General features: G+C 33.3%; 3 protein-coding genes across 4 annotated transcripts; 1 reads left to right on the top strand and 2 right to left on the bottom strand.

The window, feature by feature from the left end:
* Positions 1 to 313: 313 nt before the first annotated feature.
* LOC110414255 (uncharacterized) lies at positions 314 to 2,042 on the bottom strand. Its single transcript, XM_021425348.2, has 4 exons — positions 1,779 to 2,042; positions 1,537 to 1,694; positions 1,352 to 1,429; positions 314 to 676 (listed from the first exon to the last, which is right to left on the bottom strand). Exons 1-4 carry the CDS (start codon positions 1,852 to 1,854, stop codon positions 542 to 544), a joined length of 447 nt encoding a protein of 148 aa, XP_021281023.1. The 5' UTR covers positions 1,855 to 2,042; the 3' UTR covers positions 314 to 541.
* A 3,045-nt stretch (positions 2,043 to 5,087) lies between these two features.
* Positions 5,088 to 11,575, top strand: LOC110414253 (Cyclophilin-like peptidyl-prolyl cis-trans isomerase family protein). Of its 2 annotated transcripts, none has more exons than XM_021425344.2 (14): positions 5,088 to 5,316; positions 5,992 to 6,080; positions 6,224 to 6,278; positions 6,663 to 6,751; positions 7,418 to 7,442; positions 7,566 to 7,604; positions 7,690 to 7,807; positions 7,915 to 8,075; positions 8,171 to 8,510; positions 8,601 to 8,746; positions 9,098 to 9,302; positions 9,435 to 9,785; positions 9,868 to 9,948; positions 10,897 to 11,575. In XM_021425344.2, the coding sequence occupies exons 2-14, from the start codon at positions 6,003 to 6,005 to the stop codon at positions 11,246 to 11,248; spliced, it is 2,040 nt and encodes a 679-aa protein (XP_021281019.1). In that variant the 5' UTR covers positions 5,088 to 5,316; positions 5,992 to 6,002; the 3' UTR covers positions 11,249 to 11,575. The 2 variants fall into 2 exon arrangements, with proteins under 2 accessions (XP_021281019.1, XP_021281017.1); XM_021425342.2 differs by having other exon boundaries at positions 5,092 to 5,316; positions 9,432 to 9,785.
* A 256-nt stretch (positions 11,576 to 11,831) lies between these two features.
* APG1 (S-adenosyl-L-methionine-dependent methyltransferases superfamily protein) lies at positions 11,832 to 15,302 on the bottom strand. Its single transcript, XM_021425347.2, has 3 exons — positions 14,562 to 15,302; positions 13,747 to 14,053; positions 11,832 to 12,291 (listed from the first exon to the last, which is right to left on the bottom strand). The coding sequence occupies exons 1-3, from the start codon at positions 15,122 to 15,124 to the stop codon at positions 12,136 to 12,138; spliced, it is 1,026 nt and encodes a 341-aa protein (XP_021281022.1). The 5' UTR covers positions 15,125 to 15,302; the 3' UTR covers positions 11,832 to 12,135.
* Between the last annotated feature and the right edge of the window lie 3,235 nt (positions 15,303 to 18,537).

Below are 18,537 nucleotides of genomic sequence, written 5' to 3' on the forward strand. Positions count from 1 at the left end.
TACTAAAAGTTTGCTTTAATTTGTATGTCCTGTTCTTTTACTTGCCTGGTGTTACATGGATGTGCTTCTTTAAACTTTGTCTATGTTCAAGCCGGGATTAGTAAGCTGCAAAAATTGAAAACCATGGCTAATGGTAAACGGTAATGGAAGCTGTTATTTTCTTTTATTAATATAGTTACAATATTTCTGGTAGCTGAAATTTTTAATTGATCAGCATCAGCTTTTCCTAAACAAATTTTGCTCAAACTGATTGAAAAACAGAACATGTTTTCAATTTAACACACTCTTTTTCATTTCCCATACTTTGCTTCATCTATGTAGACCTGAAAATTGTCTTATCATTCATCATTATATTGTAATAAGTATGCTTACAATTATTTGCGGTACAACTGTTCTTTTAGGCGTAGTAGTAGTAGTAGTAATTAACAACGATAGTACGAGCTGCCCACCAAGGGACAGAAATATGTCCAACAAAGAAAAGAAAGAAAGAAAGAAGGTGCAAATTTACAATTCCAAAGTCAGTTTCAGGTTTCCATTCATTTCAGAAGGCCATCATCATCCTGGCAAACTCCTCATAGCTGACAAGTCCATCGCCATCCAAGTCTGCTTCTCTGATCATTTGTTCTGCTTCTTCCACTGTCAGTCTTTCTCCCAAATTCATCATTACTTGTCTCAACTGCACACCAATTGCATATGGGATTTGGTTAGTGGATGGATCGAGACTAATTTTCTCATATTTAAGTGAAGAATTTGTAATCAGACATGCCTCGGTGGGAGGGAAAAGGAGCAAGAAAATAAACACAGTTCTGGCCAATTTAGAAAGTATCTACACATATATTTAAATCAAGACTTAAAAGTAGGTATCTCATATGAGCAGGGTGGCAGGTCTGTTGCAAATCATTGAGATCATCTGCTGAGACAAAGGTGTGCCTGACATCACAAACCATTTGGAATGTGAAAAAGGCACTACCATATGTAGGAGAAAACCCGAAAAGCCCTATTAAATCAATGTGGAACAGAGCTAAAATCAGGTGTGCTGTCAAGTTCATGTGAATATTCAGTAGAATATTAGTATTAGACTTTTTAGACTCATTCAAACTTCAAATATCCTAGGGAGTTAAACTGAGGAACTATTTGGTAAAAGCAATAAAAGAGAAACTGTGTTGAGAATTGATCATGAGATGACAAATAACAGAACCCAAGCCTTGAATGCTTGATCTGATTGGCAGTCTATTACTAATATTAATAGCTGCCAACCCAAATATTCGCAGATACCGATTTAATGTTGTTAATTTTGAATTATGTTCAATCCAAATGTTGCAAGTAGAAAGGTTATAGCAGGCATGTTTACCTCATTTGCTGATATAAATCCATCTTGATCCCTGTCGAATACTTTGAAAGCTTCTTTTAGTTCATCGGCCACGTTTTCCTGTGAGATTCATGTTTGCATTATTATCAGTTTCCAGAAAACGATGAGAGCAGCAAGCATCCAAAATAAACTGAAGAAAATATGACAAGTCTTTCTAAACGATTTACCTTCATTTTTCTTGCCATAATATTTAAGAAATCTTCAAAATCAATGTTCCCGTTTCCTTCAACATCAACCTCACTAATCATGTCTTGAACTTCTTCTTTTGTGGGGTTTCCATCTAACGTTTGGATCACTGTTGCCAATTCTTCCATGGTAATGAAGCCTGCACATTAGAGGCATGTTCAAAGGAAGAGGGGGAAAATTAATGCTTAAGGTCTATGTGGGAACTTAAAACAGTGATATATACCATCTGAATCTCTATCAATCAGGCAAAAGGCTTCACGAAACTCGGCAATTTGATCTTCTGTCAATGTATCTGGCATGATGATTTCCGCTTCCAGGCTTTTACTCTCTAGCAAAACCAATGAAACTCTTGGTTGTTGAAGGATGAATGAAATGGGAAGAAGGGAAGAAAGCTAGTGTATGTTGCTGCTGCCCTTCTCTACAAGATGGCATATAAAAAGGGGGTTGGTAAGAAATCAATGAGCCTGAGTGATAGGAGATAGTCAAACACGCTTGAGTCTAAATTCCATTCAAAGCCAGAAACTCTCTAGATAACTAAGGAGGCCTTGAATCAACGCCCAAAAATGGGGGTTTAGATTTTCAATGAAACTCTTTGGCCTGGACCGGGCATTCTCCTATATCTTGGAGTCAGCCAGACCATGACTTTATTTTAATTACTACGTATTATTTTGACTAAAGTCCTTAAGTGAGACAAAAGGAACAGTGTTTGATCCAACTAATTCTGGTCAAAGAGATTATAGTTTGAACATTTTTTTCTAGCATGTGATTCGGATGTCTGCAAATCCCCTTGTTAGAATAAACCTTACTAATTTCTTTTTCCTTTACCAATGATGATGAAAACAATAGCCATTTGACAAAAGAAGTGGCAGCGAACATTGAATAAATGTTCAAGTCGATTTCATATTAATTAAGCATCGAGCAGTGATTTCCCATAAGCAGATTTTGCAAAAAGCCTTTAATTGAAACCCAAATTATTATTATAAGACCATAAAATCCGGCAAAGAATATTCATGCAAATCAAATATAATAAAATCTAATTTCCAAGTGATTTGGCAGAATTGAATTTCATGGACCATCGTTAGGATTGATCAAACCTAAATCCATTAATTAAGCTTGTTCTATTTTTCATGGTTCAAGTTCAAGTTTTTGCCCTTGTTTTACTTCCTACGCGTTTCAAACAAGAATGCCCTTCTAGACTTGGCTATACTTATACCGTTCTATTATTGAATGATCCTCTTTGTCTATAGTGAGATTCTTCATTTTTAAATTTAGACCATTTGGTTTTATTTTGTCAAAAGTGAATGTCAAAAACTTTTGATTAAAAATAACAAAAAAAAAACAACTAAATTGTCCAACAAATTCAAATATAATGACTTCCTATAAAATTATAACCAAAAGTTTTGTTCATCACAAAATTTAAAAATTAAATTATTCAAAGGTTTTTTGTTTTTATATCCATAAATAAAAATAATAATAAAAGTAATATTACATACCTATACAATCTCTTGGAGCCATTAATTTTGTTAATTAAACAAATAATATATATATATATATTTAATGTTGACCTGAAAAAAGAGTTAAGACGCTTAGAGCCTAATAGGTCTTGAGTCTTCCCACCGAAATTATAGCGGTTCATGGAACGGAAGGCCATCCAGGCCCATACCCCTGTCGACTGTAAGCGGGCTTGGACCAATTTTAACTTTGAAATTTGAAGTTGCAGTTAAGAGCAATTCAATTCGGTCCAAATGATTAGTACTCTTTATTTTTTAGGGTAAACAATATAAAGCTATAATTTATTAATCATATATATATAATTAAAATTAGTAAAAGAGTCTTAGACAAACTATTCAAGATTGATTTCCAAAAAAAAAAAAAACAAAAGAAATTCAAGATTCAAACTGTATTAAAACTATTGTTTACCATAAAGTTTTAAAACTAATTTGTTTATACTCTAACTTGATTAGTGAATACTTGTTTTTGTAAAATTATTAGTTTTTAATAGTTATATACTCATTTTAGGATCCCGTATTTGTTAATTTTTCACTTGAAGATTAATTTAATATTGATATAATATTTAAGAAAAATTTGAACTATTCAAAAAAATTTAAATAAATTCTTATTTTTAATTGTATTTAATTAAATTTTAAAAAAATACTTATAATTAACAATTGGTTAACTGTTTTAATCAAAATATTATTTATCATTATATGTCACTTGACGTTAATATAATATATTAGTATGTTATAATAGATGATGATATGACATATTGACGTAACACATTCATATGATCTCATGACATTTTCACCCATATTTTATGAATATAAAATAACAAATAACCTTTTGACTAATAATAAGTAATCAATAGTTAAGTCCAAAATAAAAGTACAATAATTTAATTAAAAGAAATAAAGGAATATAAATTTATTTAAATTTTTTTAAATAGTTCAAGAGTTTTTTTAAAAAATTATGTTTTTATTATTTTATTCAAATTAGAATGTAACTTAAATTTTTTAATTAAAAATTGATAATAAAACTATAAATTATCATTAATAAAACCCATGAACTCAAATTAAAGATTATCTTTATGTGAAGTTCATTAATCTTATTAATTGTATTTATTAATTTTAATTATTATTTTTTAAAATTAAATAAAATTCAAAATAATAATTTTTTATTTGAGTAAAATAATAAACAAATTTTAAAATAAAAAATTTAATGACTATTACAACATTAGTTGGGAAAATGGAATAATCATTCTACTCTATTTCTAGCCTTCTCTAATAATTTGTTTGCTTTATAGGAATGGTCATTCATCTAAATAGTCATTCTTGAATAAACTTAAATAACTATTATCAAAAGAGATCTCGATAATAGCTATTTCGAAAGTAAGGGAATAGGTTAAAAATTTTTTTAAACAAAAGCCCCTTTAAATAAACTTAAAAATTACCATAATATATAACATAAAATTTTTTTATTTTTTATTTTTTATTTTTTTTTTCTCTTCACCCATCTTCTACCTCTCTTATTCTCTTTTTGAAATCCCTCAATGAAAGGTGACGAGTTAGCTAGTTACGGGAAGCGTCGATTGATGTTTTTCCATCATATTCAACCATGAGGAGCATCAAATTGGAGCTTCATTACGTCCGTTACATTTTTAGTGATTGATTGATAAAAAAAATAAAAAAAATAAAAAAGTAAAAAATTAATATTTTATATTTTAAAATTAAATTATTATAAAAATTAATATAATTAAAATAAAATAATAATATATTATAATAAAAAATATTTTTATCATTTATCACTTAATTTTTTATTATTTTTAAAACTATTATAATCAACTAAATATTAAAATAAATCATAATAATAATTATTATCTTATTAAATTTTATAAATAATTATTCATCTCTTATTATATTTTCATAAAATAATTATTTTATTTTTATTCCATTTCATATTACGAGACAAACTTGCCTTGATCCTAAAATTTTTGGGTGCAAGCTTAGAATCAAACGGTAAAGAGACAAGACAAGACCAAACTCAAATCTAAGATATGTACGAGACTGACGTCACCGAAAAATGAAAAATGAAAAAAGAAACGAAGTGCTAGGCCGCTAGCGCTAGCCGCTAGGTAAAATTTCTCAGGAAAGAAGCTAGGCATAAGCAAGCAGCCAGCTAAGTCGAACGCTCTCTTCGTGAACCAGTAATTATCGCCACCTTTTTGAGTTTCGAGTTCACTCAGCTCGAGTTGCGGCTCTCCTCAGGTAATCTCAAGTCGCTGCCTTTGTTCAATGTTCTGTAACTTCTTCTTCTAGGGCTTGTTCACTATCTACTATGATATCCACTTTTGTTTTCTCGATAGTAGAATATCTATGTCATATGTTACAAGCATTTCAGATAAATTAAGCGTCTTGTCTCCTAGAACAAAAAGGAAAGATTCGGATGTGAAATTAGGGTTTAAGGTTTTTGAAGTTTCCGTACTTTTGTTGTAACGCGTTAAGTAAATTCATAAGACATACGTTATTTAGTCGTATTTTAGACAGTTTTTGTGAGAGTGTGTGTCGTTTTTTTTTTTGTTGTAGATTTTTACGCAGGGCATGCAGTATTGGTTTGTTTTCAGGAGATAGATCGTGTGTAGCTTGTAAGGGTGTTTGTTGAGTGAATCTGCGTTCCTTTGTTCACAGAGTAATTAACTAATTGAAAACCAGCTTTGTTGTTGGTACGAAAGGGGTGAATGGAGTTTCAAATGCTTTGAATTTTAAGGCTTGTTTTAAGTATATGGGCAACGGGAAGCATTGCACTTGAAGCTTGTGAATGTTTGATATATGAGAATGAAGTAGGATTTGATGTGGCCTCCCGTCACAAAGTGGAGCCTCTTTTCTGTTATGCATTAGACTATTTATGTACTAACTTTGAGGTGCTATTTTGGCATTTTGTAGTTTGAGGAGAGATGAGTAAGCAAAAGAACCCTTTGGTATTCTTAGATGTGTCAGTTGATGGAGATCCAGTGGAAAGAATTATCATTGAGGTAAGCCAAAAGCCAACTGATTGATTTTTACTTGTTTGTTGTTTTCTATTCTTTCTGGGAAGGAATTTGGAACTCACCCAAGACTAACGCTTCACAGTAAGGATAAAGATAAAGGTTTTTTTGTTTTTCCTCCAAATGAACAGCTTTTTGCAGATGTTGTTCCTAAGACAGCTGAGAATTTCCGGGCACTCTGTACAGGTATCCCTGAAAATTTACAATGTTCATTATAATTACAGTTAACTGGTAAGCCTGCTATAGTTCAGTTGAATTTTGTGCTTACACTGATTGTTGTCTTTTTATTGCATCAGTTTTAATGAACCAATTATCAATCATTTGTTTGAGGTCGTTATAGGTTCCTTTAATGTCTCCAGGAGTGTAGTCCAAGGATAAAAGATTTAATAATCTCATAAATCTTTTATTTGACTAGGGCAAATCACATAAAGCCTTGCTTGAGAGTTTCTTATCTAATAAACTATTTGCCTTCATTTGCTACGAGAAGAATCAACTTCACATTTTTATTCTTTAATTTTTTGCAAACAAGTGTGTTGTGCTTAGATTGTTCTGAACTGTGTCAAACTGTAGGTGAAAAGGACATTGGCAAATCTACTGGGAAGCCATTGCACTATAAAGGATCATTTCTTCATCGAATAATCAAAGGATTCATGGCCCAAGTATGTTACTTGTCCTTTCCATAGACCATTTTTTAAATCTGAGGAATGTTTGCTATGAGGATTGTTCTTTCATTTTTTTGGTAGTATATTTTAAAAGTTCCTACTTTTTGTAGCGATGTCATACCAGTGATGCAATGTTCTAGTTTTAAGGAGCTATAGGTTTAGTTGGCTTCCAATTTTACTATTTCTGTCCTAATATCTTCATTCTGCCAATGGGATGCTGATTTCTCATCTCTGCAGTGTGCTAAACATGTATCTGCTTGGTCTAATGTTATATAAGCATTTTAAAACAACCTTTGTCCTGAAAGAGTAAGGTTAGGACATAAATATCTTACCTGTGAATTAATCATTAGAAAATGTTTCAGAGGTCTCTGAATTTAGTAATTTCTTTGCTGATTATCAATTGATAGATCTTAGTGCTATAACCTGATTATTTGAGCGTTGTGTTCAACACCTTGGTGGATGATGTTGCTGGTGATTAAACTGGTTAGTTATCGTGGGTGACTGCAGAGTGACTAATATTAGAGAAAAACTTGTTTTTTGTCTTCCTTTTTGCTTTGTTGGAAGTAAGGAGCAGAGCTAGTATCTACTAATTTTACCTGTATAAGTATTTACCTGGCAGCTCTAATGTTGTCCATTTTTTTTTTCTGTTTTATGTTTCTACAGGGTGGTGACTTTTCAAAGGGAAATGGTATGCTTGCACATTCCAATGCATGGAAATTTTGTTTTATTTGTTTGAGTGAACGCAGAGTCTTTGCTTGACATCTAAATGTATGCCCAGACTTGTAAGGAAAGACCTTTAATTGGTTTGCAGGCACTGGTGGAGAAAGTATATATGGAGGGAAGTTTGCAGGTAGGCCTTTGTATGTGAGTATTTTAGTGTCTTATGACAGATTAAGTTAAAAAATTTAATCATCAAAGTTTATGTTTCCTTTCAGATGAGAATTTTAAACTGGCTCATGATGGACCTGGTGTTCTCTCTATGGCGAACAGTGGTCCAAACACAAATGGATCTCAATTCTTTATAACATTTAAGCGCCAACCACATCTTGATGGGTATTTGACTTTTGCTTATTACTTAAGTACCTGTTACAACCCCAAGAAAGATGAAACCTTTTTATATTGCCTAGCAATGGATTTCTCATTTGTTGACTGCTTGGCAGGAAGCACGTTGTTTTTGGAAAGGTAATCAAGGGAATGGATGTTTTGAAGAAAATTGAGCAAGTAGGAACAGGTGATGGGAAGCCTGCAAAACCTGTAAAAATATCAGACTCTGGTGAAACCTCTGAAAGTAAAATTCAGGATGCTGTTGGGAAAGCAAAAGGTACTGCTGTGCGGTCTTAAGCACTAATGCAGTGATGGCTGGATCAGTTGCCAATTTTTCATTATGTTATTTTCACCATGGTTATTCTTTTTCAGGGAAAGGGAAGAAATCAGGAAAAATTCCTTCTTCAGATAGTTCTGATGGGCAAGCTAGAGGAAGAGGCAAAAAGTCTCAGAAGGATAGAAGGAAAAAAAGAAAGAGGAGATATTCTTCATCTGACTCATTCAGCTCTGAGTCTGATTCTGATTCCTATTCTTCAGATTCAGATACTGATGTCTCTCCATCTGAGTCGAGTTCCTCTAGTGATGGAGGAAAGCACAGGAGAAGGAGGTCAGCAAAAAGAAATAAGCAGCAACGTGGGAATAAGAGGAAGGATGGGCGAAGAGAGAGGAAAAGAGGTCGGCAAGAAAAACGATCAAAGCGCAAATCCAAATGGTCTGGTTAAAACCTGCTTTCAATGACAATCCTCCAAAATCCCTCCTACTTGTTACGTTGTTATGTTTATTGATAACGGTTTTATTTCAGGAGCTCAGGTAGTTCAAGTGACACTGAGAGTGAGAGTACAAGCACTAGCAGTGGCAGTGATGATGAAAAGGCTAGTGGTCGTCGTGTTTCTACTCGTACTAATCGTATTCCCAAAGATGCTGAAAATGAATCACCACAGAATCTTGGTATTCCATTCTTTTTTTGTTTTAGCCTCTACTTTTTATTCCCTCATTCTTTACTCTAGCTTTCTGCGAACTCTCATGCATGAGTCTAATGGCACTTGAGTTGGGCATTTTAAAGCTTTTAAGCAACATCAACCTTCTTTAAATGGGATGTTGCACTTTTACTCAAATCCTTACTCTTTTCCACCACTCATGTAAGGTTACATTTATCAACTCATCTGCTGGCATTATTTGTAACTATAGGTGACATATAACACAAAATATGCTTATATGAGAATGGGATTGTGAATAAAGTATGCAGGCATCTTAATATTAAACTGTGGGTTCAACTAACGAAAGGTTGTGATGTTACAGATGCGGAGAAGAATCAGCCAAGCCGACTTTTTGGGAAAGATGCTAATGCAGGGAAACGAAGGAAGAATGAGTCGAAGGTAATTGAGGACGACTCATCCCATGAAGAAGGTGAGTTGTCACCGAAAGGTGTGGATGTTCCGAACAATGGTCATGGCAATAAGGCTGCTAATCAGCGTAACTATCTAGATGGCTCAGACAGATCAAGGTTTCTGTTTTTATCTAACTCCATTTGTGTATTTTTTTGGGTTGTTTTCATCATTTTGACTTTCATGTATTTACTGAAATCTCCTTTGTAATTTTATTGACGATGTTTCTTTTATCATATGCCTCAAAGAAGTGTAAGTCCAACCCTTAAGCGGGGGCCAAACAACCACAGAAGCAGCCAAAGCATGAGTCCTCCCAAGGATGATATTAGAAGCGCTCCCAGGAAATATGGTATGCAGAACCGAGAAAGGACTTCACGTAGTCCACTGGGTAGTCCTGCGAGGAAAGCCTCTGCATCTAACCAAGGACATATTTCCTCAAGAAGTCCATCGCCAAGTGGCGCATCAAAGCGCATTAGAAAAGGTCGTGGCTTCACTGACCGCTATTCCTTTGCACGTCGATACCGTACACCTTCTCCTGAGAGTTCGCCTCGAAGATCCTACCGTTATGGTGGAAGAAATTTTCAAAGAAGAAACCATGATAGGTAATCCCAATGTATAATTTGACTAAAAGGATGCTGCTGTTCCCTTTTTTTAAATCTTAATTTTGTTTTCTTTTTGGTGAAGATATTCAAGCTATAGAAATCATTCTGATCGATCCCCCAGCAGACGTTATAGAAGCCCACCAAGAGGCCGTAGTCCCCACAGGTTTTCTCTCTCTCTCGCAGTCATGTGTATTTATGAATACCTTGTCAAAATTGTCTTGCATAGCCATAAAATTTGTCTACTTTCATTACATTACACATAGATCCATTCCGGATGATATTCACCATCTGCAAGCAGCCAATGCTCTAGTCATTGTGTACTTGTTTTCTTAATTGTTCAGCATGAGGGCTCAAATCTGTTTCGCATCAATTGATCATTGCCTCCCTTGCGTACCTGTTTCAGCAAATAATATTCATAACATTTTGCATATAAGCTTTAGTTACAGAAAAATACTTTCAAATCTAAAATATCTAATTTTGACAAATTAGTTTAATGGATGATTTTGCCATCAAAACTTTCCCAATATATGTTCGAGCCATTCCTACTTCTATATATATCTAAAGAAGGAAAAAATCATTGCAGAGTAACCTTTATCTCATTAATTTCCATGCCAATTGGCTAGTTGGTGTGATGTGGGAACAAATGCTACAGTTAAGAGCAGACTTTTATGATACACAATGTAAAAGATGAAGGATGAATATTATTTTATAAACTCAAAAAAGAAAAAAAGAAAATCAAATTGAAGAATTCCAAAAATAAAATAAAATAAATTGTTAGTCATTTTTATCTTTAATGTTTATCCCTAAAAAAACTGAAAATTGCTTATAAAGCTATAATTGAAAAGAATAATATGGAAACAAGAAAAAGAAAAGGAAAAACACTCAAATGCATACCCATACCATTTCATGAAATATGAGCTGATTCAATGCCATTGGTTGAAGCAAGTTGAAATGTTGGACCATCCGTTTGCTTCTTATCATTAATCTAAGTTCGCAATTAATATTGTTGTTTTTCCTCTATAGATTGTTTAATTTTCTAGTGAGTGGATCTGTTGTATTTGATCGGGTAACAATTTCTGTTTAATTTATATACTTTTCTGTTCATTTACAGATATGAACGCAGAAGTAGGAGTGTTTCTCGCAGCCCAGTTGGTTATCAGGGCCGATATAGAGATCATAGTCATAGCCAGAGTCCTATTCGAAGTCCTAGCCCTAGAGATAAACGACCTGCCATAAGTGAGGGGTTAAAATCTCGTCTTGGTCCACGAATGGATGATCAACGCTCCACATACAAAGACAAATCAAGGTCCAGGTCCTCTAGGTCAAGGAGTCGTGGTTCCTTTCATTCTAGATCTCCAGCTATCTCAACACCAAGACATCGTAACAGAAAATCATCTTCTCCTAGCATGTCAAAATCAAGCTCACCTTCTGGACAGAGAGGATTGGTGTCTTACGGAGACTAAATCTAATTGATCAGGCTAAGAAGCCTAGTTGTCTTGGTTGCATTCGGTCTGCAACACCAGTTGAAGAGTGTGGGAGGGCATGCCATTTTATATGCAGTTATCAGTTTTCAGATATAATTAGATTATCGTCGATTTAGAGTTATTTTTCTTTGAACATGGAAATAGACTTGTAGAGCTTTTGTCTGAAATAGCAAGGGACGCATTCTTGGCGATGCATATGCTAGGTAGGTTTGAAACTTTAATGTTGCATTTCTGAACTGCAATTGTTTTCAATCGTGTTTTCCAGAGTCAGTGGCCATCAAATAGTTAAACTTTGTTTCCGTGGTATTTTCTTATTTTATCATCTATTTAATTTCAATGAGTAGTAAGGAAGGATGTCTAAATCTCAAGTTGATAGAGAAGGATGTATCTGACACTTGAAGCATCAGCTATAAATACTTAGAACCGTAGCACCTCCTCAATTATGAATTGATGTTTGTGTTTTCCTGGGTGATTGATCTTTTAAAATAATAGACATGTTAAGTAATTTTTCCGTGCTCATACACCTTTTCACAAGAACAAAAGAAACTCCACTGCAAACAAATTAGAGCAACTATTCCGGGCCAGGGAAAGTCCAATAAATTCTAATCTCCACGCACGATATTAAAACCCCAGATTGGGAGTCACAAGCTTTTTTGCCAATGACCCTTTAGTTTGCTACAGAAAGCCAATGTGGTACACGACAACAAGCTTGGAGAGCAGAGTAAGAAGAGGGTAAACTAGTTGATAAAGGTAGGTTTATTTGAGTTTACGCAAAACGGCCACAGTAGCTAGTACTTGTCTAACATACTTATATATAACCAAAGAAAATATACGCAACTTAGAAATACAGCAGCTCCAATCTCTCTTTAGATTGGTTGACCTTCTGGTACAATTTGATCTTTGACCCACATGTAGATAGGAACCAGTACGTAATATGTTGCTGCCATAGCACCCAAAATGAAGCGCAGGAGAAATACAAATGGATTTACCGGTTTGGATACATCCTCTGCCTTGGGGCCAAGCTGCGCAAGAAAAACACCAGCCATTAGAAAAGAATGATAAATCAAAATGCATAAGAAATTGGATTATACAACACAATAGAGCTCATGTCCACATGAAACGCAAACTTATTAAATACAAGAAAGATTCACATGAGGACTGTTTTGTGTCAGTTGCAAGAGAATTCATTTCACCAGTTGGTGCCAGATGCAAATAAATACAACATAAATAGGTAGTGAAAAGATTTATTTTAATTAAAATGCAAGTTTTATTTTTCAATTTGCTTGTGCCATGACTCAGTGTGACATCATTATAAATATATGACAGTGGTTATATTGAAGGCAGTCATGAAGTTTTATCTGAAAGGCAGCAGTCATGAAGTTAACAGCAATTGGAAAATGGAGTGGACCTGAAATGAAACCAAGGTTGTGTATGCATCTATACTAGAATGGACAGCCTCTATAATCCAATATCAACGACACTTAACCAAGCAAATAGTTTAATACAGTAGACACAAATCTGTACAGTTGGTTATGGACCACCGAAATCAGTTCCATACTTATAGCTCTAAAGAATAACATTGCATTCTCTCCATTCCTGAATCAAGCATCAGTTAAAAATGTATCCTCCCACCTAACAGACTAAAAGATCAGGTAATCTTATTGACCAATGAAATCAGTTCCATATTCCACAGCTCTAAAGAATAACACTGCAGTCTTTCTTTTCCCTGAATCAAGCATCGGCTAAAATTTTTTTGAGTACCATAAAGATACATGGATTTATTTTGAAAGTTAGGTATCTAAGAACTGCATTAATAAGTCTTCCACAAGCTATTATCATTATTCAGGAACATGAATCCCAAAATGGCAGAAAGCATGGTTTTTGTCAACGAATACTATTTCTACATATAATGTCAGAATCTCTTTTCAGCTATTGCTAAAATGGTTACTATCACTGTTTTTCTTTCCAAGTGAACTTGTAAGTTTAATATTCACTGTAGAAAAAAGAATAAGCAACCTGCAATATTGAGGTTATATTTAACAAAACATCAAAAGAACAATTATAAGCTTTTCACCAACATGGATGCAAACGTGCACACGCACAGACACACACATAGAGACAATGAATATCATAAAATTTTATTTATTTATTTATTGATGGTTAACTAAGAGTTTATTCTCAGCAAAGGCAGATAAGAATTTCAACATCTGGGAGAAAAGAAAATTGAGGCTTTACATTCTCTGATGAGTAATTGTAGCTTATGAGTCCTTAAACTGAAGGCTAACATAGTTGTTTAACCAAATTTTAGGGGAACTGTGTACAGTAGCACAACTACAGATTACAAGTCTTTGGCTCATAGTTTTGGATGTATACAATAAATGCAGACATGTGCTCGTGGTGCATAAACAGAGCTTATAACTGCATTTCTATATGAAAAGTACCTAAATAGGGAACAAATTAACTAAATGATTGATTACCTCCAAAGGAGAGTCCCCGCATGCAGGTTTAACACCGGTCACGGAGCACCCCATGATCAACCCATGTCGGCGAACTCCACGATACCATTTAGGGCCAATCCTTTTGAGTTGGACATCCTTAAATCCAGCCTTTTGAAACCACTCGATGTACTCTTCCTCCTTCGGGAAAAGCATCCAAACATCTGCAAAGAAGCGAGACAACCAAAATGTAGGGTACACAGGACCAATCAAGCAGGCTTTTCCTCCTAGTTTCAACACCCTGTATGCTTCCTTGATGCCTCGTTGTGGATCTGGCCAGTACTCTATGCTGAAAGAAAAAAGAGCATAATCCTGGTAAGAAACATTATCAAGTTACTATCTCCTCTACTCTCCCCTCTCTCCAGTTCAAGATGAATTATTCATGGAAACCAACTAGCAAATCAAACGTGCTTTTATTTGTGTAGACTGTATCCGAGATGCCCCATTTGACAATAATATCTTTTACACCATTTAGTAGGAAATTTGTAGAATTTCATGACTACTCACAAGGGAGGACAAAACGGACAAGCGCCAAAAAAGAAAAAAGCACTTATGCACTTACACTTACATATTTGCTTTGATACCAGTAGGATGTCAATTACCAACAATATATCAAAGAGGAAAGGAAAATAAGAGTAGTCTATAATTACAAGACCAATTAAGCTATCCTGCATAAAAAGGAGCACCAACCAACCATAAACCAACCAAAATTTTACATCTTATTAAGAAAATATCTAGTCATCGCATTTCAAGTAAACAAATGATCCCACAACACCAAAAAGATTGGAAAAATGTACCTCCCAGCGGACACATATCTATCCGCGTAATCAGTAGGAAAGGGGAGATCTTCTGCATCACCTTCAATTATCTTGCACTCCTTCAGCGGCTCCTTCTGCTTAGCCTTGGCAAGCTGATGTGGAGATTGGTCAAGAATTGTAACATTCTTAGCATCCACATGCTTAACAATACCCAAAGTAGTGAAACCAGTTCCACCACCAACATCTACAACTACCAAGTTCCTGTCACTTAGATCAGCTGGCTCAAGTGCATCATCTCTCATGTCTTCAGTCCAATGACCAGGGTTTATCACATGGTCATAAACAATTGAGAGGAATCTATAAAACCAAAAAGCTTCCTTTTTGTGCTGAATAAATCTAGGCTGTGAAGCTGGCCTTGATGCTGATAAGCTGCACTTTGGGGTCATTGTTGTTCCTAGCCTGGATGTTCTTCCACCAGAGACTGAAACCACACTGGAAAAGTGTTTCCCTTGAAAATATGACCCCAAAAAACCATTCTTGTTAGGGGTTACCCCTCTGATGAGAGTGAAGCTTTCAGCTCCATTGAGCATGGAAGAAGCCATGGATTAGGCAAAGAAGAAGTACCCACAAATTAAAAAGTTGCAATGTTTATTTGAAGTAGAAAGATTTGAACAAATACCAATTATCAAGAACCACCAGCTGAATCTAGTGGCTGGCTCGGTTATGGTTGGCAGTTGGCTTATTAATCATGTGAAGACTGAAGAGAAGGATAAGCCAGAATGATGGTAGGTAAATAACTAAATAGTACATGGCCCAGCCACTAGCCATGTAGCTAGCCTGCTTTTACTAGTTTCTGCAACTACGGCTTAGACTTGAGAGTTGAGACGTGAGAGAGTGGGTTAACAGGCACCACAGGATTTGGAGTGGACCCTGGCCGATTCAGTCCAAAGAATTGAAACTTTTGTTTTGTTTTTTTTTTTCCGTGACTATGACAAAACAAGAAGTTGAGAAATGAGAACCAATGTTAAGGAAAAAAAAAAAAAAGGCTGCTATGTTTATAGTAACATTTGGTACAAGAAAAGTAAAAATATATTTTTTATAATATATTATATTATAATATTTATTTTATAATATATCACTATAATATAAAATTATAATATATTTACAGAAGAATGTAATGTGATTATAATTTAAAATTAATACAATCACATTATATTACACTCTGTAATATTTTTAAAGATATTTTTACTTTTTAACTTTATTATTTTATTAAAAATATTTTATAATATTATAATTAAAATAAAAAATATTAAAATAAAATATATAATATAAGAATCAAAAATTAAAATAAAAATAAAATATATGACATTAAAAATATATTTAAGAGATAATATTATATAAAAATTAACTATTGAACTTACATTCTAATAAATAAAAGTAATTTTAAAAATTAACATTACATTCTCCGTAAAGTACTTATAAACCAAACGCTGTAATTTTATTTTTCTTGCATTTTAATCATTATTTTACTTGTATACCAAACACTGTAAAATTATTTTCTCTGCAATCACATTACCTATAATCATATTGCATTGTAAAGTACCAAACGCTACCTATGTCTTTTGTGGACGCTTTCTCTCCTGTCTTAGCCACGCATTAAATTTTGTCGGCATCCTATCATTATTGACTAGTATTACACATTTCCTATCATTATCAAAACATTTTCCATCCTTATGATGGGAAGAAAATATAACAGAATTTTATGAATTTTCAATTTTCAAGCGAGGAGCTGGAATAAAGAGAAGAAAAAAATTGAAAAGAAAATAGAAGGTCATCTGAAGAAAAAAAATTGAAAATGAATTTACTAACTTAAGAAAATTGAGAGCAATTAAATGTCACTTTTTAATAATAACACGATCACAGGTCTCTTTAATAATTCAAGTTAAAAAAGTTCTTTAAAAAAAAACTTTTTAACCAAGTAGTTAAGAACTTAATTTTTCTGACAAACTATTTTAACTTTTTGAAATTAAATTATTTAAAAAAAAGAGTTCCTGAAAATTAAATTAATTTAAAGGATATTATTTGAAAAAGCTCTTCAATTACGAAAGAAAATTTAAATAAGTTTTATTTTTTTAATAACTTTTAATTAAGTTATTGTACTTTTAATTTTTTTTATCAAAAAACTTTCATAATTAATGATTGATTAATTGTCATTAGTTAAAATATCACTTGTCATTTAATAACTTGTGAAGTTAATATGATGATAATGTAAAGAGTAAAAAAAATCATATAATTATATTATTAAACCACATAGTTTACATCAATATGCCAAGTGGCATATAATGATAAGAGCTTTTAAAATAGTAGCATACCACATATCATTTAGTTTTTAAAATAATAAGTAACATTTTAACTGAATTAACTATTAATTATAAGAGTTTATTTGACTCAAAACTAAAATATAAAGACTTATTTGAATTTTTTTAAATAGTTTAAAAACTTATTTAGATATTATGTCTTAATTTAATTATGAAAATTTTTGTTTATTCCTCAAGTGAAAATTTTTATTTGTTTCATTATTGATAAAAAGCTATATTATTTACCAAAAAATTGTATAAAGAGTTTTGACATAATATTTTAAAAAAACTCTTAAAACTATTTTAAAAAAATTAATTTTTATTACATTTAATCAAATTTATGTAATTTTATTTTAAATTAAATAAATTTTTATAATTAATTATTTTTAATAAAAATACCATGTGATGCTACTGCAGAGAATCAAAGGCAATAGGTGTGCATTGATTTTGTGTGCACTGAAGAATCAAAGGCAGCCAGTCTGGGCACTTCCCCTTTGGAGAATCTGGCGAAGTTCAGGACGGTAGAGAATAATAGTAAATAATATTTTTTAATCCCTTCCCCACCTAAATACAGGGTACAATTCTTTTTTGCGGCCAACAATAAAGACATACTTTTGGCAGAATGTACAAGAATTTAAGTCACAACCATGGTCATAAAATTTATCTAATGGTGATAATTATGTAATGGGAAATATGTATTTTAACTATACTTTGCTTTTTTGGGTATGTGAGGTGAAGGTGTCAAATTTTCAAAGAAAAAATATGCTCTAACTCCCTTCTTTGTTGGAATCACATTCTACTATATTTAAGACAACGTACAAAGGGTTATACCACAATCAAGCATGCTTCCAAATCCAAGGCCTAATTTCATTGTCAGCTTTCTCCTATGGATTATCGAAACCCTATGAATGGGCAAAATCAATGGCTTTCGCAGCTGAACACTGTTCATTACAATTTGCCAAAGTCTTCAGTCTTTTCTCTTCCATTTTAGTTTCGCCTTCAGTGTCTCAACCTCCTGAGCAGTTTAGTTTAATGGAGGGAAAAAAGGGGGGGGAAGGCGTGGGATTTCGATCAAAGATTTGTCTGTGTGTCTAGATAGTCCAAAGATCATTGAAAGCAGCAAATGTAATATTATAAACACAAACAATGTCCAATCAATTGTTTGTCATATTAGTAAACTCCTTTGAGAGTATCATACAAAGGCCAAATAAGCTCCAACCAATATTTTTCGGGAATTCCATTGCCCAGACCTACACTTGTTGGATTCCCCGTCGTATCATGAAAAACTAGAAACAAAATTAACTTCTTTTATTACGACTTCTATGAATCTCATTCTCTCAGTCACTCTTCAAAATGGCACATTTAGCCCGTGTAACAACAAAAGTGCACTTACCCAAAGACTAAAAAACCGGGGTTGTATAATGTATTTTCACTACCACGCCGGCTTTTAGACAACAAATTTACGAAGAAAAGGACATTCTCCTGGCATGTTACAACAAGTTTATAAGCCTCTCTCTCTGCCTACAACCTTGCTCTATATAAATATATGCACTTTCTCGCTGCTCTTCTTGCCTTCCATCCTGATTGTGCCTTGCATCTGAACATTCACTGTAAAATCGGACTCTGACCCAAATGTCTCTACCACAGAACCTGCAGCC

This window comes from Theobroma umbraticum, unplaced genomic scaffold (genome assembly GCF_002168275.2).
Source record: "Theobroma umbraticum cultivar Fairchild unplaced genomic scaffold, ASM216827v3 scaffold_4.1, whole genome shotgun sequence".
Lineage (NCBI taxonomy): Eukaryota > Viridiplantae > Streptophyta > Magnoliopsida > Malvales > Malvaceae > Theobroma > Theobroma umbraticum.